Source organism: Balaenoptera physalus (genome assembly GCF_965194825.1).
Source record: "Balaenoptera physalus genome assembly, chromosome: 5".
Classification (NCBI taxonomy): Eukaryota; Metazoa; Chordata; class Mammalia; order Artiodactyla; family Balaenopteridae; genus Balaenoptera; species Balaenoptera physalus.
The window spans coordinates 107737710-107762405 of record NC_138884.1 but is presented as its reverse complement, the minus strand read 5'-3'; the positions used below and the strand labels follow the sequence as shown (position 1 = coordinate 107762405).

General features: G+C 38.1%; 2 protein-coding genes across 11 annotated transcripts in view; both read left to right on the top strand.

Moving 5' to 3' along the window:
- C1QTNF7 (C1q and TNF related 7) overlaps positions 1-6003 on the top strand; it is a 130492-nt gene extending 124489 nt beyond the window's left edge. For all 7 annotated transcript variants that reach the window (XM_082462021.1, XM_082462020.1, XM_082462016.1 and 4 more), the window contains one exon: positions 5020-6003. In XM_082462021.1, the coding sequence (XP_082318147.1) occupies positions 5020-5651 (632 nt within the window). In that variant the 3' untranslated portion in view covers positions 5652-6003. The remainder of the gene's footprint in view (positions 1-5019) is intronic.
- CC2D2A (coiled-coil and C2 domain containing 2A) overlaps positions 1-24696 on the top strand; it is a 275853-nt gene that overhangs the window by 81859 nt on the left and 169298 nt on the right. For all 4 annotated transcript variants that reach the window (XM_082461969.1, XM_082461973.1, XM_082461970.1 and 1 more), the window contains exon 2: positions 17532-17561. The gene's annotated coding sequence lies outside the window, so the exon portion shown is untranslated. The remainder of the gene's footprint in view (positions 1-17531; positions 17562-24696) is intronic.

The following is a 24696-nucleotide window of genomic DNA, read 5'->3' as shown; positions in this document are numbered from 1 at the left end:
TCCTACTCTTTCAGTAATTTTCACTTTTTCCCCACAAATAAGTTGGCCCATGAAGCTTGCCAGATTCTGCAATCCTTCAAAGTAAACCGAATTGAAATTCTAGTAAGGTTGTGTTAAACCTAAAAGAGGAAGATTTGGATGGAATCAATCTTTGAAAACAAGTTTCTGAGTGTAAAATGTGGAACAAAAGACAGGAAGAAAAAATCAGTAGATCTAAGAAATACATCTCTATCTAGTCATTGCACGTGATTTACTGGTGTTATATGAAACAATATCATAATATATATTCAGAAGGTTAGATACCAATTCATTGCTGAATTTATCATGCAGAAAATACTTGGCAAATAAGCAGCTACTGAATCTATGACCCTTAATCAACACTAGATAAAGTATCTTTAGGTAAATTTTCAACATCAGATAAAGAACTTTTCATTTGGAGCTTACGTCTTTCAAAGGCTCTATTTGGTAGCACATATGAACACTCTTACTGCTGTATCATGATCATGAATACGTTTGAAATCCTATAATAACACCAGGACCATAGTTAGATATTACTGGTCCTTTCAGTTTATTGTGTCTAGAAGCAATAATGTAGGAGTCACAGAAACATTCACTGGAGTCAGAAAGACATGACATCTTCATTACTAACTTAGCATCCTTGAGGAAAAAACCTCTTTGAGCCTCGGTTTCCTCATTTGTAAGCTGGGGGTAGTAAGTGTCATTGTGAAGATTAAGGAAGATAATACATGTAAAGTACTCAATAGAATAAGTGCCACGTAGTAAGCATTCCGTAAATGTTTGCTGTTATTATTTATTACATTGTGATCTGCAAATATTTGTCTTAGCTAAGTTTGTGAATATCCAAAGCCATATAATAAACTAGAAATAAGCTATCCATTTCATGAGGTAGTTCTAGTGTTATTTAAAGATATGTATATGGATATGTATTCGGAGCAAACTGAATGTTCGTAATTGCTACAATTTTAACCATATATGAGATCAGCAATCCCCCATATTCATCAATCCATTCATTCATCCATCCATTCATGCATTTTTCATTCAACAAATTTTTTTGTGCACCTCTTGCTCTCCAGTATTGTTCTAAACCAGTGTTTCTCAACCTCCACACTGATGATATTTGGGTCCAAATAATTATTAACTGTGGGATGGCTATCTGGTGCATTGAATGACATCTAGCAGCATCCCATTTGATGTCAGTGACATCCTCCACCAATTGTGACAACGAAAATGTCTTATGGCATTGCCAACTTTCCCTTGGTGGGCAGTGTTTAATTGCCCCCAGTTGAGAACACTGATCTAGGGAATGCAAATATGAACAAGACATTGTCCCTGCCTTGATAAGCAAACATTTGGGTGGGGGAGGCCAATGTGGAAACACATGATTACAATATGTCACTATCATCATCATCAACATCACCATCATCACCATTAATTAAGAACTTACTAGGTGTCAGCAATTTTACATTTAGTACTTAATTTCAGCCATAACCTTATTAGCTAAAATTACAATCAATAATAATAATGTTACAAATGACGAAATTGAGATTCAAAAGTAAAAAAGACTTTCCCAACCTTAGTTATTTAAATCCAATATATATTGATACATATACACAAGTAAGGATATACGACAGCTAAGAAAGGTAAGAATGCCTTTGTGGTCAATGAAAAGAAGCACACCTCACTTACAAACAATAAGAACAGAGTCTTGTGGCTTTGAGAATTAGCTTTTAATGTGACTGGAACTGGACACAACTTGGCTGGAAGCTTCTGCTTCCTGTTTCCCCTTTAATACCATATATGTCTTCTCATTCATCCCCACCACATCCACCTCAACCCGCTGGCAAGGTCAAGTATATGTCTTCTCCAACTTCCCTACTCTAAATTACAAATACAGAGTTTATTATACTGAATTATCAATTTTCTGTAAAAATATCTGTCTGCCTCACTGGTCTATAGCAATTATTGTGGTAGCATATTTTTAAAATCTAATTTAATGTGAATGTACATCCATATAAATATCTTCAGATAACACTAGAACCACCTCATGAACAGATTATTCTATTTCATTATATGACTTCAGATATTCATGAACTTAGCTATGGCCCATATTTGCAGACCACAACATATGTCATAACAGCTAACTTGAGGGTAGGACAGGTGTCATTCATGTCAATGGCATTCAGCCCTTGGAACAGTGCCTGGCATGTAGTGGATGACCAATCAGTATTAGATGGTTTAGATAAATATATGCATGCACACATACATATATGATGGATGGATGGATGGAAAAAAGAAATGGCACTGAAGAAAAAAATCCTTGTAAGCTTGTTTTGTGGAGAACTAAGAAGAAATTCTTTCTCTCTAAGCTTCAGTATCTAAGCATAGACTAACATTCCGTAATTCTCCTCTCTACCCAGCCTATGTCTGACTGAATAGGGAGGGGGAATGATTTATCCCTTCATTCCATTCTTCATTAATTGGCTTTTATCACAAGGGTAAATCCTTCACGCAAACAGAAAGAATTACTGTAAATTATTACCACTAGTCCCTGATTATCTAACTCCCAGCAGTTCAAAATATTAAATAGCTACAGAGATCCAAGTGCTGAGATTATAAAGATCTTTTCACGGCTAGCATTGTAAAATTGCATCTTAGTATTTACGGTTTGGTCTCAAAGAATTTTCAAGAGGATGAAACCTCAAGCAATCTAGTCCAACACCTTCATTTCAAGGACTGGGAAACTAAAATCAGAGAGGTAAAGCCCCTTCTTCACAGTCACCTAACTAATCCATGGCTGAATTAGGGCTTGCCAAGTCTGCTGAGTCACTGTTTACTACTTTCCCAACGGCTTTAGAGTGAACTTAGATCCAATTTCTTCATAGTACAAATGAGGCATTTGAAACTAAGACAATAAGTGACTTGCCCAAAGTTATAGAGGCAAAGAAATTTCAGTACATAATGAAATTTAACGGCAGAAATTGTTACTGATGCCAAAATGTTTTTTTATTGATGCATCAGTCACTGATGAAGACAGCAAAAGTTAGCTCCTATTGAAAATAAAATAACAATGTATAAGTTGTAGTCCTTGATTCGAAAGTTAATTTAACAGTAAAATAGTATTCATATTTCATTTCTACCAAAAAGAAACAAACATTGAAAGATTAGACTATTATGGCCTTATTTCCAGAAATAAATACCAGTTTGTTCTGGCTGGGGCTAGTGGAATTTCGACTTAATAACAAAAGTCATCTAGAGCTGGAGGATGGTCCTATGACCCGTAACAACGCTGATCCTAGTCACCAAAAAAGGGTTACATTCATTATTAGCATTTTCTATGCATCATAAATTATTACACAACCTCTTTCTAAAATTACTGAAGCAAAATACTTGATGTTTTAAGGGTAAAGCTTTAATTCTCCTGAAACTTGTATTATCCAGAACACTTCATTGCTAAATTTGCCAAATAACTGAAAAATGATCAAACTCATACATTGATGTATGTGTAATATTCAAATAAATGATATCAAAGCACTATCAAATAAAAGGTTTAGCTTAATAAAAGTTCCTGAGAACAAATACATAGTTAAGAGTAAAAGTACACAATATAACAACAATATGCTTTCCCTGACTACAAAAGTGCATTACAAATTACCAATCATTTGGATACTTTTCAAGAAAATATTTATGGAATGGATTTGGCCATAAAATTGAATGACATTTTTTATACTTTTAAGTCACTGTTATTACATATAAGGTTTAAAAATTAAATAGATTTTGCTTATCACTTTCAACCCATGATCACAATTTCTCTACATTTAGCCTATGGTTGACCTGTAGATATAAATATCTGAACAAACAGAAAATATTCCAGTATGATGATTTTGAATTTGTTGAAATCCTTTCACAGCCCTTATGTATTTTCTACAAATATGGAGACCCAGAGAAAGTAAAGGACTTGCCTAAAATAATACAACCATTTAGCTGCAGAGCCAAAAAGAATTAAAGGTTTTTTATTTTACCCCAAAAGTAAGAAGCATTTTGATGAAGGAAAAACATCGTTAGGCTAAGACTTGGATTCCAGTCCTAGTCTTGCTACTGAAGCAAGTTTCTTCACCCCTCTGGGATTCAGTTTTCTCCTCCAAAAAAGAACTCCTGCACAGTGGTGGCAGTCACTGTTGTTTGGTTATCGTGACATATTGAAAAGCCCTTACTGTGGTGCACTTTACAAATGACACTCTGGCCACTGCCCCAGATGTTCGGATGCCAGAGTCAGGCAGGCATGAGTTCAGATCACAGCTCCATCACTCCCTAGCTCTGTTTCCTTGAGCAAACTAATTTCTCCATGGCTCATTTTTTTCATCTACAGCGGAAATAATAATAATTCTTAGTTCATAAAGTTGTTGCAGGACTTAAAGAAGATAATGCATGCACCTAAAGCATTGACCCTGATACATTGTAAATGTTCAATAAATATGAGCTAATCTCACTTTGATTAACTTTTTATTGGATTGGCCAAAAAGTTGGTTCGGGCTTTTTCCAAACCCAAACAAAATTTTTTGGCCAAACCAATATTAATAATCCTGATAGAAGTAGAATGGTGCATAAGACTAAGTAGCCTCTAAGGATTCATCTTGTTCTGTCTGCCCCCATGACCTCACTCTGGGGAATAATATCATGCTCCTTGAATTCCTCCTATAGAGATAAGTATCTATATGTGTCTAATTTAGCAGCAGGTAATCTGTCATCAAAATGACGGTTACTTATTTTAAATTAATCAGGTTTTAAATGATTTCTTACATATTCAGGAAAATTTTCTTGACATTTTGATGAAATTTTTCTATTTCCATTTTAGTGCATTAGTGATTTATTTAAATATTAATTATGTAGTAGTATACTGTTGAAAGTTGACTGAGAAAAAATATTTAGGGTATGTGGGCATGTTGTTTGTGACTCTATATTTACAGAAACTGTTAATTAAACTATAAACTCTTTTTGAAGGTTTGAGAGGTAAGACTGGACCACTGGGCCTTGCTGGAGAGAAAGGGGACCAAGGAGAGACTGGGAAGAAAGGACCCATGGGACCTGAGGGAGAGAAAGGAGAAGTAGGTCCTGTTGGGCCTCCTGGACCAAAGGGAGACAGAGGAGAGCAAGGGGACCCAGGGCTGCCTGGTGTTTGTAGATGTGGAAGCATCGTGCTCAAATCTGCCTTTTCTGTTGGCATCACAACCAGCTACCCAGAAGAAAGGTTACCAATTATATTTAACAAGGTCCTCTTCAATGAGGGAGAGCACTACAACCCTGCAACAGGGAAGTTCATCTGTGCTTTCCCAGGGATCTATTACTTTTCTTATGATATCACATTGGCAAATAAGCATCTGGCAATTGGGCTGGTACACAATGGGCAGTACCGGATAAAGACCTTTGACGCCAACACAGGAAACCATGACGTGGCTTCAGGGTCCACAGTCATCTATCTGCAGCCAGAAGATGAAGTCTGGCTGGAGATCTTCTTCACTGACCAGAATGGCCTCTTCTCAGACCCAGGTTGGGCAGACAGCTTGTTCTCTGGATTTCTCCTATATGTTGACACAGATTATCTAGATTCCATATCAGAAGATGACGAGTTCTGATGAGGACTTCTGGTCTGAATGTCCCAAGATCCTTGTGACAGACACATTGATTTAATCTGGGGCCCTGGAAGGTGGGACAAGCAGAAATGAGATACAAAAAGACACCCACTCAGATTCCAGAGAATTTACAGACAGTTCTAGCAGAATTTATTAAAACAGGTTGAACCACCAAACCATTGAAACCACACCAAATTGAATTCTATAAAACAATAACCCCAGATATGTTTTCTCAAAAACGATGTTCATAAATATTTAAACAAATTAAAGACAATGTTATAAATTTTCTATTAAATTCCCTGAGTGCTAAAACCAGCTGGCAATGATATTATATCATTAAATCTTCATAAAATTACATTTTTGCCTGTTACTTAAGAGAGTCATAACATCCCAAAGTCCTTGACAATTCTCAAAAAGTAAAAACCCAAAGGTAAGAGAAGCCAAGTAATTTCAAGCAAGCTAAAGAGAAGTGATTATTTTACTGTATTTTTCATTCCTTCATGCTTGTATATATTCACTCAACAACTCTTTAATGAGCCCATATGAGCCAGACACTCTGATGCTGGGTCAGATTTAATAATTTAAAACAATATCTGTACCTTCATACAGGCTAATGTGTGATGAGCACACTCTCACAGTTCAGTGTGATGAGCACCATGGCAAATAAATTGACTGGATGCTGGAGGCATCTGTTCCTGGGGGTGGGGGACAGAGAAGATTTTACACATGGAAGGACATTATGTGTGCTAAGTGTATATTATTAAGTAGGTGGGAGGTATGCAAATAAAACAGGGAATTCAGAAGCTGCATTCTCCCCATCTCATCCTCAAACACCATTGGTATTTGCAATGAGGAATGGGTGAAAAATCTAGAGATACCCTGGGAGGGGTAATGGAAATGAAGAGAAACAAGTTACAGAGACCAGTCAGTAGATCATTCTCCTAAATTCTTTATTGTGATGGTTTCCCAGGACATATATTTGTCCTCTTAGCTTTCTCACAGATAAAGACACTACTTTACATTATAGTAAGACATTATTTCTCATGGATTTCCCAAGTATTAAATTCAAATAAAGCAAAGCATATGACCATTGATTTATGAATAAGTTGATGGAGGAGTGAACAGGAGGAGAAGAGGGTGTGACCAAATATCTGAGCAAATAGCTGTCTCTTCAAAGTTTCACACATACCTTAGTTCCACTTTCTCTTAGTGTCAACATCTTGTTTGCCACTGAACTGCAATTCCTCAGTTAATCTCACCCATGATACTCTCACCTACACTCCCTTGGCTGATAATAATGGTGTTCTCTTGCTCCCTCCTTTTTGGCATCATCTGACCCTCCTTCCATGTATTCCTCTCTTTGCTCTTTCATTTAATAAATATAATTTAATGCCTCCTATGTGTGAATCATCACACTGGGTTCTGTGAAGGCAGAGCAACACCAAGATGAATATAGAGCAGCCCCTGCCATCAAATTTCTAAGGACATAAGAAAGGAAATGACATGCACACACACAAAATACCTAGAATTCTGGAAATAAACATGCTGAAATATGCTAAGTGCTAAACTGGAGATAAAGACAAAATAGTTTAGAAGGAATGCTGAAGGGAACATGTTAACTCCAAAACTGGGATGTAAGAGAAAACAACTAGGGAAATCTCTGCCCCCTTGGCCTGCAGTGACAGATAAGAAGTGGAGGGGCCAAAATGGAAGAAGGGCACTTCCAACAGAGGGAACAATGGGGACAAAGCATGAAAGTGAGAGCAGAGACCAAAAAGAAGAATCCATAGGCCATATTTCAAAAGTCTCAAATATCTACCTGAGGATTGGGGACTTTATTCATGAGAAAGTGTGAAACCCCTGTGTGTTCCAAAGCTGGGTGCTACTATTATCAAGGGTGAAATTTACAATGATCAAGCAGCTGTACATAAGGCCAATACTTCCTTCTCCCATCTTGCAGATCTATCTTGCTTTCATCATCTTCCTCTGCCTACCATGCATTATCCATTTTTTTCTCTCCTTCTGAGTCAGGACATGTGTCTGGGAGACCAAGGGCAATAAAGATTAGACAAAGAACAGAGAGAAGAGGTGTTTGAGATAGTCACCTACCTCTAAATAGCATCTGAACCTGGAATTCCAAACTATAAAGTATTTTTAAAAACACCCAATGGAAGAAGCCAATGTGGGGAACAACAAAATATGGGCCCTTTGAAGACTATGGGATTTGCTGGAGAAACTGAAAATGGAGACGTCATTACAGACAGTCAAAACCCATAAGAGTATTATGTAATTTAAATTTTCTTCCGATCATGAACCTTTAATGCATTCATTTTTGGACGTTGTTTACTTACTTATCTCTTAAATGCATTTCATTACAAAACGTGTTTTCAGATCCAGAAGGATTTAAAGCCACTTACAAAGATTGATAAAATACAGAAAGAACACATTAGTCAAAAGCACATGAGAACAAAAAACACCCAGTTAGCAGAAGGAAAGAAATCATAAAGATCAGATCAGAAATAAATGAAAAAGAAATGAAGGAAAAAATAACAAAGATCAATAAAACTAAAAGCTGATTCTTTGAGAAGAAAAACAAAATTGATAAACCATTAGCCAGACTCATCAAGAAAAAAAGGGAGAAGACTCAAATCGATATAATTAGACATGAAAAAGGAGAAGTAACAACTGAAACTTTAGAAATACAAAGGATCATGAGAGATTACTACAAGCAACTCTATGCCAATAAAATGGACAACCTGGAAGAAATGGACAAATTCTTTAAAAAGCACAACCTTCTTAGACTGAACCAGGAAGAAACAGAAAATATGAACAGACCAATCACAAGCACTGAAATTGAAACTGTGATTAAAAATCTTCCAACAAAAAAAGTCCAGAACCAGATGGCTTCACAGGAGAATACTATCAAACATTTAGAGAAGAGCTAACACCAGTCCTTCTCAAACTCTTCCAAAATATAGCAGAGGGAGGAACACTCCCAAACTCATTCTACGAGGCCACCATCACCCTGATATCAAAACCAGACAAAGATGCCACAAAAAAGAAAACTACAAGCCAATATCACTGATGAACTTAGATACAGAAATTCTCAACAAAATACTAGCAAACAGAATCCAACAGCACATTAAAAGGATCATACACCATCACCAAGTGGGGTTTATCCTAGGAATGCAAGGATTCTTCAATATATGCAAATCAATCAATGTAATACACCATATTAACAAATTGAAGGGGAAGAACCATATGATCATCTCAACAGATGCACAAAAAGCTTTTGACAAAATTCAACACCCATTTATGATAAAAACCCTACAGAAAGTAGGCATAGAGGGAACTTATCTCAACATAATAAAGGCCATATATGACAAACCGACAGCCAACATCATTCTCAATGGTTAAATAATGAAACCATTTCCTCTAAGATCAGGAACAAGACAAGGATGTCCACTCTTGCCACTATTATTCAGCATAGTTTTGGGTTTTAGCTACAGCAATCAGAGAATAAAAAGATATAAAAGAATCCAAATCAGAAAAGAAGAAGTAAAACTGTCACTGTTTGTAGATGACATGATATTATACATAGAGAATCCTAAAGATGCTACCAGAAAACTACTAGAGCTAATCAATGAATTTGGTAAAGTAGCAGGATACAAAACTAATGCACAGAAATCTCTTGCATTCCTATACACTAATGTTGAAAAATCTGAAAGAGAAATTATGGAAACACTCCCATTTATTATTGCAACAAAAAGAATAAAATACCTAGGAATAAACCTACCTAAGGAGACAAAAGACCTGTATGCAGAAAACTATAAGACACTGATGAAAGAAATTATAGATGATACAAACTGATGGAGAGATATACCATGTTCTTGGATTGGAAGAATCAACATTGTGAAAATGACTATACTACCCAAAGCAATCTACAGATTCAATGCAATCCCTATCAAGCTACCAATGGCATTTTTCACAGAACTAGAACAAGAAAATTCACAATTTTTATGGAAACACAAAAGACCACGAATAGCCAAAGCAATCTTGAGAAAGAAAAACGGAGCTGGAGGAATCAGGGTCCCTGACTTCAGACTATACTACAAAGCTACAGTTATCAAGACAGTATGGTACTGGCACAAAAACAGAAATATAGATCAATGGAACAGGAAAGAAAGCCCAGAGATAAACCCACACACATATGGTCACCTTATCTTGATAAAGGAGGCAAGAATATACAATGGAGAAAAGACAGCCTCTTCAATAAGTGATGCTGGGAAAACTGGAGAGCTACATGTAAAAAAATGAAATTAGAAAACTCCCTAACACCATACACAAAAATAAACTCAAAATGGATTAAAGACCTACATGTAAGGCCAGACACTATAAAACTCTTAGAGGAAAACATAGGCAGAACACTCCATGACATAAATCACAGCAAGATCCTTTTTGGCTCACCTCCTAGAGAAATGGAAAAAAAACCCAAAAATAAACAAATGGGCCCTAATGAAACTTAAAAGCTTTTGCACAGCAAAAGAAACCATAAACAAGACGAAAAGACAACCCTCACAATGGGAGAAAATATTTGCAAATGATTCAACTGACAAAGGATTAATCTCCAAAATATACACACAGCTCATGCAGCTCAATATCAAAAAAAAAAAAACAGCCCAATCCAAATATGGGCAGAAGACCTAAATAGACATTTCTCCAAAGAAGATATACAGATGGCCAACAGACACATGAAAGGATGCTCAACATCACTAATCATTAGAGAAATGCAAATCAAAACTACAATGAGGTATCACCTCACTCCAGTCAGAATGGCCATCATCAAAAAATCTACAAACAGTAAATGCTGGAGAGGGTGTGGAGAAAAGGGAACCCTCTTTCACTCTTGGTGGGAATGTAAATTGATACAGCCACTATGGAGAACAGTATGGAGGTTCCTTAAAAAACTAAAAATAGAACTACCACATGACCCAGCAATCCCACTACTGGGCATATACCCTGAGAAAACCATAATTCAAAAAGAGTCATGTACCACAATGTTCATTGTAGCTCTATTTACAATAGCCAGGACATGGAAGCAACCTAAGTGTCCATTGAGAGATGAATGGATAAAGAAGAAATGGCTCATATATCCAATGGAATATTACTCAGCCATAAAAAAAACGAAATTGAGTTATTTGTAGTGTGGTGGATGGACCTAGAGACTGTCATACAGAGTGAAGTAAGTCAGAAAGAGAAAAACAAATACCATATGCTAACACATATATATGGAATCAAAAAATAAAAATAAAAAGTGGTTCTGAAGAACCTAGTGGCAGGACAGGAATAAAGACGCAGACATAGAGAATGGACTTGAGGACACCGAGGAGGGGAAGAGTAATCTGGGATGAAGTGAGAGCGTGGCATGGACATATATACACTACCAAACGTAAAATAGATAGCTAGTGGGAAGCAGCTGCATAGCACAGGGAGATCAGCTTGGTGCTTTGTGACCACCTAGAGGGGTGGGATAGTGAGGATGGGAGGGAGACGCAAGAGGGAGGAGCTATGGGGATATATGTATATGTATAGCTGATTCACTTTGTTATAAAGCAGAAACTAACACACCATTGTAAAGCAATTTTACTCCAATAAAGATGTTAAAAAATATTTTTTTTTTAAAAAAAAGCAGTTGAGAAGAAAAGGACAAAACTAACCAAAGTGAGACTAATACAAAACTGTGTGTACGTGAACATGCTTGTACCTATGTTACACATTTATAGAACCTGTGTATTTCCTTGTATCTGTGTGTGCAAAAGGGCATCCTCAGGTCATTCATCATTGTGAATGATGTTGTTTGTAGTGGAAAAAAAAAGATTGCACAAACTTTAAGTATACTTTTTCTCTGCCACTCAGTGAAAAAGATCATGGACATAAATACATTTTAGATATTAGCTATTTGTTGTTTTATACCTTCCTCTCTCTCTCCTTCTGTAGTTCCACTTTCAGTGAATGGCATCACTACTCACCATGTCACCAAAGCCAAAACCGAAGAGATATTCTATATGTCTTCCTTCCCTTCCCCAGTGAATTTTGTTCAATGTAAATGTTTATGGTTCTAGCTCCTGTGTGTACATTTCTGAGTCATTGCAGCTTTCCATTCCTAATGCCAAAGTTTCATTCATATACTCATCATCTCTTCTCCAGGCTAGTAAAAACTTTTTAACTGAGCCTTTTCCTATGGCCACAACCCTCCAATCCATTCTCCGCGTTAGGTTAGATCTATCCTTCTAAATTACACATATGGTCATGTCACTCCACAGCTTAGAAGCCAGCAATGTCCCTCCAATCTCTACAATATAAAATGTGTCTTGAACTTATTTGGGTTTTGCTACCTGATATGTATATCCTTTTTTTGGTATTCATACCCAATTTCCTCCTGAAGGACCACCATCCTTTACATGCTAAGTCTTTAAGCTTCTAAGTAGAATTGACTCTTGCAGTTTGTAAATTTCAGGCCTGATCAATCAGACATAGCATTCTGCTCCCTAAAATAATTCATTCAGGTGACTCAAACAGAACCGTGAGACTTTGCTGGTAGGTCTGTAAAAGAGAATCTCATTCTTTCCCAGTGGACTTGAGCCTGTAAAACTCTAACACATCTTATGATAACAAAGCATAATACCATATGAGAATAGAACCACACACAGATGAAGTCGAAAAACAGAGATAAAGGGAGAAAAATAGCACTCGGAGTCATCACTTGGATCCTGATCTAGACATATCTATAATAGCCAGCTCTTCCTTTGGACTTTTCAGTTATGGCTGCCATTAAATGCTATTTTCACTTAAGCCCTTTTGAGGTGGGTATTCAGTCATTTACAAAAGATGTTATCCTACCTAATATTAATGCAAGCAGCCTTTAGCTAGGCACATTAGGCCCTTTGGGATCTAGCCTCTGCTGACTTTTATAGTCACATTTCCAAAAGTCACCCACATGCAACCTATAATCGAAGAAAATGCAGATAAATGCAGTCCCAGGATGCCTTGCTCTTACATGCCTCAGGACCTTTGCACACAGTTTCATTTGCTCATAATGTCATTGCTGTCCTTCTCTGCCTGGCCAGGTCACCTTTCAAAGCTCAGCTCAAAAGTTACTTCCTTTTCTCTAATCTTCCTATTCCTCTTCCCCTGTGCACAAGGGGAATCACAGGTGACCTCATGTGTCTTCCTTACCATCTGGGAACTAGTGCATAGTCACGGTAGCAATAGTGAACACTTACTGAGCACTATTTCAAGTGTTTCACGTGTATCATCTCACTCAGTCTTCACAACAATTATTCTCCCCATTTTACAGATGAGAAAACAGAGAGACAGAGAGGTTAAGAAATGTATAAGTGGCACAAGAAATAGTAAGTGGCACAGTAGGCCTAGGCAGTCTGGCTCCAGAGTCTACTTTTTTAATCATCATGCTAGGTCCTTGTCCTATTTCACACTCATTTCACAGCAGTGCCATCACCATATAGCTGGTCCTATATGATGTCTATTTCTACATCTGTCTATCTGATGGAGGTTTTGTCCTATCGTATTTACATTCCAGGACTGGACACAATGCCTGCCATAATATGTGCTCAATAAAAAATGGGATGAATTAATCAGTGACAAGTTCTTTTCAAATACAATTTTTGCATGTGGAGAGAAAGAGATCACAACAGAAAAGCCCTATTATCGTCCTGTGCATTAATCTAGACTCTTGAGATTACAACTGACAGAATCCAACTCAAACTGGCTCAAGAAGAGGGAATTCACTGAAGTCACATAAAATTCCAGAGCCATATCTGGGTTCTCATTCATTATCATCAGGATTTCATCTCTCCCCATCTCACAGATCACCTCTCCCCAGTGCAGACTTCACTTTCAGGCAGGCACCTGCCATTGTGGCAAAGACAGCCACCAACAGCTCCAGGTTTGCATTTTGCAGCCTCAGCAGGAAAAATACGTATACTTCTTTTTCTCAATAGTCCTAGCAAAAGACCTGGGGATGACAGCCCTTTCGTTCTGCTTGGTCCGGCTTGAGTCATGAGTATGCCCCGTAATCAATGATCATCTAAGGGGATGTGATGTTCCCATTGGCCGGGCCATGTCATATGCCCATCCCCAGAGCTAAAAACAGAATCAGTCCCATCTAAATCATATGGAAAATAAAGGTGCCAGGTCTAGAAAAAGAGAGATTGTTGATGGTCAGTCAAAAGCAACAGGTGGCCCTTGTGGGTTGATTTCATATAAAATCAAAACCACATTTATTTTGTCTGCATTATGCAAAATAAATCTGTTGCCAGAATGATTTTTCTCTGAGATAATTTAATTTTTTATAATATTTTGTCAGACGACTAAATATTGTATATTCTATGAACCTGGCATCTGTGATGATCTCTTGCTACAGGCTGTCTTAATGCTAGCTCCCAGTCAACACTTTTAATGAAAGAATGTATTATCCTCAATTGAAATCTTCTTCTCCCCCTCCAACCTTCAGATTTTTGACATCAATAGCCTAAGATGTACAATAATCTATGCAGTTATCTTTGATAACTATAAAAAGAGGGGAGAAAGCATCCTTGGAGATTAGTCTCTTTGTAGAATTAAAAAATGGCCAGTAAATCCAATTCGTTTCTTGGCCAACATAATAACAGCACTGAAATTGGGGATTGAAATGCTATCCTAGCTTATCGACTGACTGTATCACTGTCCTCATGTTTTCCTTCTTGTTTCTTGAAAGATCATCAATCGATGCCTAATGATACCAGCAGCTGTCATTTACTCTGTGTCTTCTTAGTAACCAGTACCATGCTGGGTCCTTTTAGCTTTGTACCTTATTTCATTCTCAGGAAAAACAGTGCCTCTCCACCTCTCTTTCCCCCTAGAAGGAGGAGCATAGTGTGAACATGTCAGGACGCCCAATCCTGGGATGTTGCTTAAGAATGACAAGGGATGAGGTCAAAGTTGAGGCCACATACCACAGTCTAAATGGGTTCTTCTCTCCTGGGAACATGTCACTCAGGGTCCAAGAAGGGAGCAGCAGGGCACACTCAAAAGGATTTCCCTATGGAGAGTTCAGTGGAATAACTGGATTCAGAAGTGCAGGCAAGGTTAAAAGAACCAAGCAGAGGTGTTGAGGTATCCAAGCACTAGCAACGGCAAGAACCATCACGACCCCGAGGTCTGAAGGGCAGAGGAGGCAAGACTCGTTGCTGAGTGCAGCAGAGAGCGGAAGACTCGGAAGAAGACCCTCCTCCAGGAAGCACACCTGGAGAAGAGTCTGGCCACTGCTAGAACCAGGCAGAAGTGGAGAAGAAGCCAAGGCAGTAGATCTCTGACCATGCTCTCCTCCACCCTCCAGTCTCCTATCTATCCTCCCCCGGCCAAACCCAACAGCTCCAGGAAGCAAGGGAGACTGGGTGACGCCATGCACAGAAAGGGGATTCTCACATAAAGAGCAGTACAAGGAAGGATAGAAAATTGATGGCGAGTCAAGAATTAGGGTGGGAACAAGTGGAAATTAAACAGCACAGGGATCCTCTCTTTAATACCTTCCATCTCTAAGGTGTGGAGAGAAGGGAACCCTCCTCACTGCTGGTGGGAATGGAAATTGGTACAACCACTATGGAGAACAGTATGGAGGTTCCTTAAAAAACTAAAAATAGAGTTACCAGGTGATCCAGCAATCCGACTCCTGGGCATATATCCAGAGAAAACCATAATTCAAAAAGATACATGCACCCCAATGTTCATTGCAGCACTATTTACAATAACCAGGACATGGAAACAACCTAAGTGTCCATCAACAGAGGAATGGGTAAAGAAGATATGGTGCATGTATACAATGGAATATTACTCAGCCATAAAAAAGAACAAAATAATGCCATTTGCAGCAACATGGATGGACCTAGAGACTGTCATACTGAGTGAAGTAAGTCAGACAAAGACAAATATCATATGATATAGCTTATATGTGGAATCTAAAAAAAACAGTACAAATGAACTTATCTACAAAACAGAAATAGAGTTACAGATGTAGAAAACAAACATGGTTACCAGGGGGTAAGGGTGGGGAGGGATAAATTGGGAGATTGGAATTGACATATACATACTACTATATATAAAACAGATAACTAATAATAACCTGCTGTATAGCACAAGGAACTCTACTCAATACTCTGTAATAGCCTATATGGGAAAAGAATCTAAACAACAGTGGATATATGTATGTGTATAACTGATTCACTTTGCTGTGCATCTGAAACTAAAACAAAATTGTAAATCAACTATACTCCAATAAAAGAAATTTTTTTTAATCCCTCCCCTCTCTAGATTCTCTCCAAAACTCTATAGATGGGGTGCAATAGAACTGGTACCCCATGTTGTTAAGGGCAGAAGGGAAACCTTCTAGTGCTGCTTAGGGCTGCCTGTTAGTTCATGCACAAGGAGCCCTCCAGTCTCAGAGTGGTCTAGCTCGACTTACAAGAAAATTACACTGGCGTTTGGGGCCAAGACCTGGCAGTGCTGAAGAGATGTTGATGAAGTGTCCCCTCCGTAAATCCCTCTCCTAAACTTGCAAAGACCACAGGCAGCTGGTTGTGCATTCAAGGGTTCAAGATTCTACCAAATAGCTTTCCAGCTCATCATGAGTTAACTGTTACCCCTACCCCATTAGAGATGAGAAAAGCAAGGCTCAGAGCCATTGAGCAAGGAGATCAGAGTCAAGCCTTAATACACATGGGGTTCGAAGTCCTGCCTACTCACCTCCAACCCCCATACTCTGTCATTAGCACACACACCTCACTCCCCACCTCTCAACACCACTTCGTTGAGACACTGTTTCATAGATAGATCATTGCACTATGAGGGAAAAGCTTCCTTCCTCAATCCTCTTCCTTGGATGCTGGTAAATATCCTTTCCCTCCTACTTCAGCTGGGAACTAAGTTCATCACTATCAGGACATGCTCAAGCACGACCAAGATATTTAGTGTGGCTAGACCAGGCAAATTTTAAGAAGCTAAAACTGCACCACCTTCCCTTGTTCTGCAAAAGGGACAAAGACTGGCCCTAAGAGATTGGTGCTGGGTCCGTGGGTCTGGTTTAGTTCTGCCAAGGAGAACCCAGGCAATCGTTTAGCATCATCATTATATCACATGCTTAGAAAAATCAGGCAGCCTGAATGCCTCAGTTTTCTTTGCAAGACAGTCTCTATAGTAAACACACACACACACACACACACACACACACACACACACACACACACACACGTTCTTGTCAAGATTAATCCAAACAGAAGCCAGGAGCAAGCAGGACAACCCTTTTCACAGACCTCATGTGTCCCTCCATGTGGTTGTAGATCAAGTTTAAGACATGCCGAATACACTGGGTAACTGAAGAGTCCTTTGGAGAAGATAATTTAAAAAAAAAACAAAACATAAAATTTGCCATGAGGATTGCTTAAATGCTGTATCATGGTTTCCAAGAGACACAGTGACATTGACACGCCTATCCTTTCTGCTCTACATCAGGGTTTCCCAACCTCAGCCATATTGACATTTGGGGTCAGATGATTCTTTGTTCTGTGGGTCTGTCCTGAGCATTCTAAGATGTGTAGCAGCATCCCTGGCCTCTACGCTGGAGGTGCCAGGAGCACCCGCCTCCAGTGGTGACAATCAACAATATCTCCAGACACTGCCAAATGTCCCCTGGGGTCAAAACTGTCCCCAGCTGAGAATTTCTGTTCAACATGTTCATGGTGGCAGAATCTACTCAGTCCCCACAATGTACCTGTTTGCCAACAACCATTTTCCAAATGACTTTTTTTTTTTTTTTTTTTTTTTTTACAGACATAACCACATGGCTGTTCACCATTTCAGGTAAGATATTTGCTCCCTTCTGAGAACCCCTAGTTGAACTGTACCCTGTCCTGAAAGCACATGAGAAGCAGCCAGAAACTCTACCCTCACCCAAATCCCTCTCACTATAGCCAACATATTTCTTTTTTGTTTTGTCTAGGATACAAAAATCACAGTCTCCAACTTCTAAGAATGTATTCCAAGAAAATAATTAATAATGTGCAAAGATTTAATTACAAGAAAGATCTTTGCAGCAAGGTTCATAATATAGAAAACTGGGAAATAGCCTAAGTGTCTGTTAATAGAATAATGTTTAAATGAGCTGTGATACATTCATCCAATAGAATATATACAGTGTCATTAAAAGTGATGAGGATGGAAATGCATTGGCACAATAAGACATTTATGAAATATTAAGAAAACAAAGTAGATTACTAAAAACATTCTCAGTGATTATCTCATTTTAAAAATATCTTTGCATGTGTGTATAGAAAAAGTCTGGATAAAAATTAGTTATTGATAGAGGCTTTTAAGTTTCTACATCTTGAATTTCAATTTTTATAATAAACATATTTTACATAAAACATTTTTATATAAGCTCTTGGATAATCAGGGTAGTTGTACATTATTACACTCCCAAAGGATTACAGAAAAAAAAAAAGTCTAAGAGAAGAAAACAATCTCAACACTGTAGGTTGAAGTATGCACCAACATCATTCTTGAAGTTTCCTGGTGGCACATTTGCATGTATATTCCAGAGGATTCTTCAAAGCAAGAATAAAACAAAATAACCCTAGTTTATATATATTTTAACTTATCCCACCCTAACATGAACAGGGAAGGACATGAGACTCGAATTGACATCATTTTATTGAGTTTTTGTTGAGTCAGGAACCATAAACTCAATGGGTTAACCACAGTATGAAGTCATTTAGAACCGATGCATTTCTTGGATAGCAAAGACGTTTATGAGCAGCCATATGAAGAAGACTGAATTGTGGCTTTGCTCCAGTGCCATCACGGAGGTGGCAGGATTTATTGAAGCAAAGCCTTGCTCAACCTGGTCAGAATTCCAAGAAATGATCTGAAAACACTGAAAGTAGAAAAATCAAATTCTAAGAGGTTGCAGAGATGCTCTTAAATTACGGTGCTATCTTTTACAAGATTGCTTGTGAGATGCTGCCTTGGCTGAAATAATAGGAAAAAGCTGTCTCTATAATCTCTCCCTACCACAACTTCAGATAACATTCTTTGCACTGCCGTGTGTCCCTGTTATTATTGAAATTACTCTGAAACAATGACAGGGAGTTGCAGGGATTTTCTACAGAAAACACCCAGGTCTTACTGTGCAGTCACCCCCTCGGTATCCCCATTCTGCTTCTGAGGATACCGCAAGCTGACTGGAAGGTACTGGAGCATCCAGGGATTTTGGTATCTGCGGAGGACCTAGAAACAACCCCATGTGGATACTGAGAACCAACTGTATTCAGAACTAAAATTAAAGTACAGCTGCCTGAAGTGTTCCAGTGGTCAGATAATTGGCAAAAAAATAATCAGATGGTTGGTAGGCGAGATCGTCAGAGCCCAGGATACACATACGTCAATATATAAAGATAGGCATACACACGAGACGTTCTTATCCACTTGACTCCTCCTAGGCACAAAATTCAGATTAAATTCAGGATGTCAAATCAAATTGAATTTCACATAGCACAACAAATAATTATTTAGTATAAGGATGTCCCAAACATTTAACCAGGTGCCTTGTATTTTTAAGTGTTAAATCTGGTAACTCTACACCCCCTAGAATTCTCCTGCAAAGGCATGATATGATTCCATGTGACCTTCAGAAGAGCTATGCCTTAATTTCTCCTATAAGAAGCAGCTTTTCTTATGAGAAGGGATCCTTAGCTTCCAAAAACAGTGACAAAGAGCCAAATTTAACTGAATCAGAAATCAGAAAGAGAGGATTGGTTCAAGATGGCAGAGTAGAAAGACGTGTGCTCACTCCTTACGAGACCACTGAAATCACAACTAACTGCTGAACAACCATCGACAGGAAGACACTGGAACTCACCAAAATAATTCCCCGCATCCAAAGACAAAGGAGAAGTCACAAGGAGAAGATAGGAGAGGCACAATCACAATAAAAACAAATCCAATAACTGCTGGGTGGGTGACTCACAAAGTGGAGCAAAATTATACCACAGAAGTCCACCCACTGGAGTGAAGGTTCTGAGACCCACCTCAGGCTTCCCAACCTGGCGGTCTGGCAATAAGAGCAGGAATTCCCAGAGAATCAGACTTTGAAGGCTAGCGGGATTTGATTGCAGGACTTCAACAGCACTGGGGGAAACAGAGACTTTACTCTTGGAGGGCACACACAAAGTAGTGTGCACATCAGGACCCAGGGGGAAGGAGCAGTGACACCATAGGAGACTGAAACAGACCTACTTGCTAGTGTTGGAGGGTCTCCTGCAGAGGCAGAGGGTGGCTGTGGCTCACCACGGGGACAAAGACACTGTCAGCAGAAGTTCTGGGAAGTACTCCTTGGCGTGAGCCCTCCCAGAGTCCACCATTAGCCACACCAAAGATCCAGGAAGGCTCCAGTGCTGGGTCGCCTCAGGCCAACCAACCAACAGGGAGGGAACCCAGCCCCCCCCCCATCAGCAGACAAGCAGATTAAAGTTTTAAAGAGTTCTGTCCACCAGAGCAACACCAAGCTCTACCCACCACCAGTTCCTCCCATCAGGAAGCTTGCACAAGCCTCTTAGATAGCTTCATCCACCAGAGGGCAGATAGCAGAAGCAAGAAGAACTACAATCCTACAGCCTGTGGAATGAAAACAACATTCACAGATAGACAAAATGAAAAGGCAGAGAGATATGTACCAGATGAAAGAACAAGATAAAACCCCAGAACAACAACTAAATGAAGTGGACATAGGCAACCTTCCAGAAAAAGAATTCAGAATAATGATAGTGAAGATGATCCAGGACCTCAGAAAAAGAATGGAGGCAAAGATCAAGAAGATGCAAGAAATGTTTAACAAAGACTGAGAAGAATTAAAGAAAAATCACCAAGAATAATTAAAGAACAAAAAAATAGAGATGAACAATACAATAACTGAAATGAAAAATAAACTACAAGGAATCAATAGCAGAATATCTGAGGCCGAAGAGCAGTGAAATGACCTGGAAGACAGAAGGGTGGAATTCACTGCCATGGAACAGAATAAAGAAGAAGAATGAAAAGAAATGAAGACAGACTAGGAGACTTCTGGGACAACATTAAATGCACCAACATTCACATTATAGGGGTCTCAGAAGGAGGAGAGAGAGAAAGGACCTGAGAAAATATTTGAAAAGATTATAGTCAAAAACTTCCCTGACATGGGAAAGGAAACAGCCACCCAAGTCCAGAAAGTGCAGAGAGTCCAAGGCAGGATAAACCCAAGGAGAAACACACTGAGACACATAGTAATCAAATTGACAAAAATTAAAGACAGAGAAAAATTATTAAAAGTAACAAGGGAAAAATGACAAATAACATACAAGGGAACTCCTAAAAGGTTAACAGCTGATTTCTCAGCAGAAACTCTACAAGCCAGAAGGGAGTGGCATGACATATTTAAAGTGATGACAGGGAAGAACCTACAACCAAGATTACTCTACATGACAAGGATCTCACTCAGATTCGACAGAAAAATCAAAAGCTTTACAGACAAGCAAAGGCTAAGAGAATTCAGCACCACCAAACCAGCTCTACAACAAATGTTAAAGGAACTTCTCTAGGCAGGAAACACAAGAGAAGAAAAGGACCTTCAAAAACAAACCCAAAACAATTAAGAAAATGGTAATAGGAACGTACATATCAATAATTACCTTAAATGTGAAGGGATTAAATGCGCCAACCAAAAGACACAGGTTTGTATCGCTGAATGGATACAAAGACAAGACCCATGTATATGCTGTCTACAAGAGACCCACTTCAGACCTAGGGACACATACAGACTGAAAGTGAAGGGATGGAAAAAGATATTCCATGCAAATGGAAATCAAAAGAAAGCTGGAGTAGCAATACTCATGTCAGATAAAATAGACTTTAAAATAAAGAATGTTACAGGGAGAAGGAAGGACACTACATACTGATCAAGGGATCAATCCAAGAAGAATATATAATAATTTTAATTATATATGCACCCAACATAGGAGCACCTCAATACATAAGGCAAATGATAACATTTAAAAGAGGAAATCGACAGTAACACAATAATACTGGGGGAGTTTAACACCTCACTTGCACCAATAGACAGATCATCCAGGCAGAAAATTAATAAGGACACACAAACTTTTTTAAAAATTTAATTTAATTTATTTTTTATACAGCAAGTTCTTATTAGTTACCTATTTTATACATATTAGTGTATATATGTCAATCCCAATCTTGCAAGGAAACACAAGCTTTAAATGACACAATAGACCAGATAGATTTAATTGATATTTATAGGACATTCCATCCGAAAACAGCAGATTACACTTTCTTCTCAAGTGCACATGGAACATTCTCCAGGATAGAGCACATCTTGGATCACAAATCAAGCCTCGGTAAATTTAAGAAAATTGAAATCATATCAAGCATCTTTTCCGACCACAACGCTATGGGATTAGAAATAAATTACAGGGAAAAAAATGTAAAAAAACATAAACACATGGAGGCTAAACAATACATTACTAAATAACCAAGAGATCACTGAAGAAATCAAAGAGGAAATCAAAGAATACCTAGAGAGAAATGACAACAAAAACACAATGATGCAAAACCTATGGTATGCAGCAAAAGCAGTTCTAAGAGGGAAGTGTATAGAAATACAATCGTGCCTCAAGAAACAAGAAAAATCTCAAATAAACAATCTAACCTTACACCTAAAGGAACTAGAGAAAGAAGAACAAACAAAACCCAAAGTTAGCAGAAGGAAAGAAATCATAAAGATCAGAGCAGAAATAAATGAAATAGAAACAAAGAAAACAATAGCAAAGATCAATAAAACTAAAAACTGGTTCATTGAGAAGATAAAAAAACTTGATAAACCTTTAGCTAGAGTTATCAAGAAAAAGAGGGAGAGGACTCAAATCAATAAAATTAAAAATGAAAAAGGAGAAGTTACAACAGAAACTGCAGAAATACAAAACATCCTAAGAGACTACTACAAGCAACTCTATGCTAATAAAATGGACAACCTGGAAGAAATGGAAAAATTCTTAGAAAGGTATAACATTCCAAGACTGAACCAGGAAGAAACAGAAAATATGAACAGGCCAATCACAAGTAATGAAATTGAAACTGTGATTAAAAATCTTCCAACAAACAAAAGTCCAGGACCAGATGGCTTCACAGGTGAATTCTATCAAACATTTAAAGAAGAGCTAACACCCATCCTTCTCAAACTCTTCCAAAAAATTGCAGAGGAAGGAACACTCCCAAACTCATTCTATGAGGCCACCATCACCCTGATACCAAAACCAGACAAAGACGCCACAGAAAAAGAAAACTACAGGCCAATATCACTGATGAACATAGATGCAAAAATCCTCATCAAAATACTAGCAAACAGAATCCAACAACACATGAAAAGGATCATATACCATGATCAAGTGGGGTTTGTCCCAGGGATGCAAGGATTCTTCAATATACACAAATCAATCAATGTGATACACCATATTAACAAACTGAAGAATAAAAACCATATGATCATCTCAATAGATGCAGAAAAAGCTTTTGACAAAATTCACACCCATTTATGATAAAACCTCTCCAGATGGTGGGCATAGAGGGAACCTACCTCAACATAATAAAGACCATATATGACAAACCCACAGCAAACATCATTCACAATGGTGAAAAACTGAAAACATTTCCACTAAGATCAGGAACAAGACAAGGCTGTCCACTCTAACCAATATTATTCAACATAGTTTTGGAAATCTTAGCCACAGCAATCAGAGAAGAAAAAGAAATAAAAGGAATCCAAATTGGAAAAGAAGCAGTAAAATTGTCACTGTTTGCAGATGACATGATACTCTACGTAGAGAATCCTAAAGTTGCCACCAGAAAACTACTAGAGCTAATCAATGAACTTGGTAAAGTTGTAGGATACAAAATTAATGCACAGAAATCTCTTGCATTCCTATTCACTAACAATGAAAAATCAGAAAGAAATTAAGGAAACAATCCCATTCACCACTGCAACAAAAAGAATAAAATACCTAGATAAACCTACCTAAGGAGGTAAAAGACCTATACTCAGAAAACTATAAGACACTGATGAAAGAAATCAAAGATGACACAAACAGATGGAGAGATATACCATGTTCTTGGATTGGAAGAATCAAAATTGTGAAAATGACTGTACTACCCAAAGCAATCTACAGATTCAATGCAATCCCTATCAAATTACCAATGGCATTTTTTATAGAACTAGAAGAAAAAAACCTTAAAATTTGTATGGAGACACAAAAGACCCCAAATAGCCAAAGCAATCTTGAGGGAAAAAACTGAGCTGGAGGAATCAGACTCCCTGACTTCAGACTATACTACAAAGCTACAGTAATCAAGGGAATACAGTACTGGCACAAAAACAAAAATATAGATCAATGGAGCAGGATAGAAAGCCCAGAGATAAACCCACGCACCTATGGTCAACTAATCTATGACAAAGGAGGCAAAGATATACAATGGAGAAAAGACAGCCTCTTCAATAAGTGGTGCTAGGAAAACTGGTCAGTTACATGTAAAAGAGTGAAATTAGAACACTCCCTAACACCATACACAAAAATAAACCCCAAATGGATTAAAGACCGAAGTGTAACACCAGACCCTATAAAACTCTTAGAGAAAACCATAGGAAGAACACTCTTTGACATAAATCACAGCAAGATGTTTTTTGACCCACCTCCTAGAGCAATGGAAATAAAAACAAAAATAAACAAATGGAACCTACTGAAACTTAAAAGCTTTTGCATAGCAAAGGAAACTATAAATAAGACAAAAAGACAACCCTAAGAATGGAGAAAATATTTGCAAACGAATCAATGGACAAAGGATTAATCTCCAAAATATATAGACAGCTCATACAGCTCAATATTAAAAAAACAAG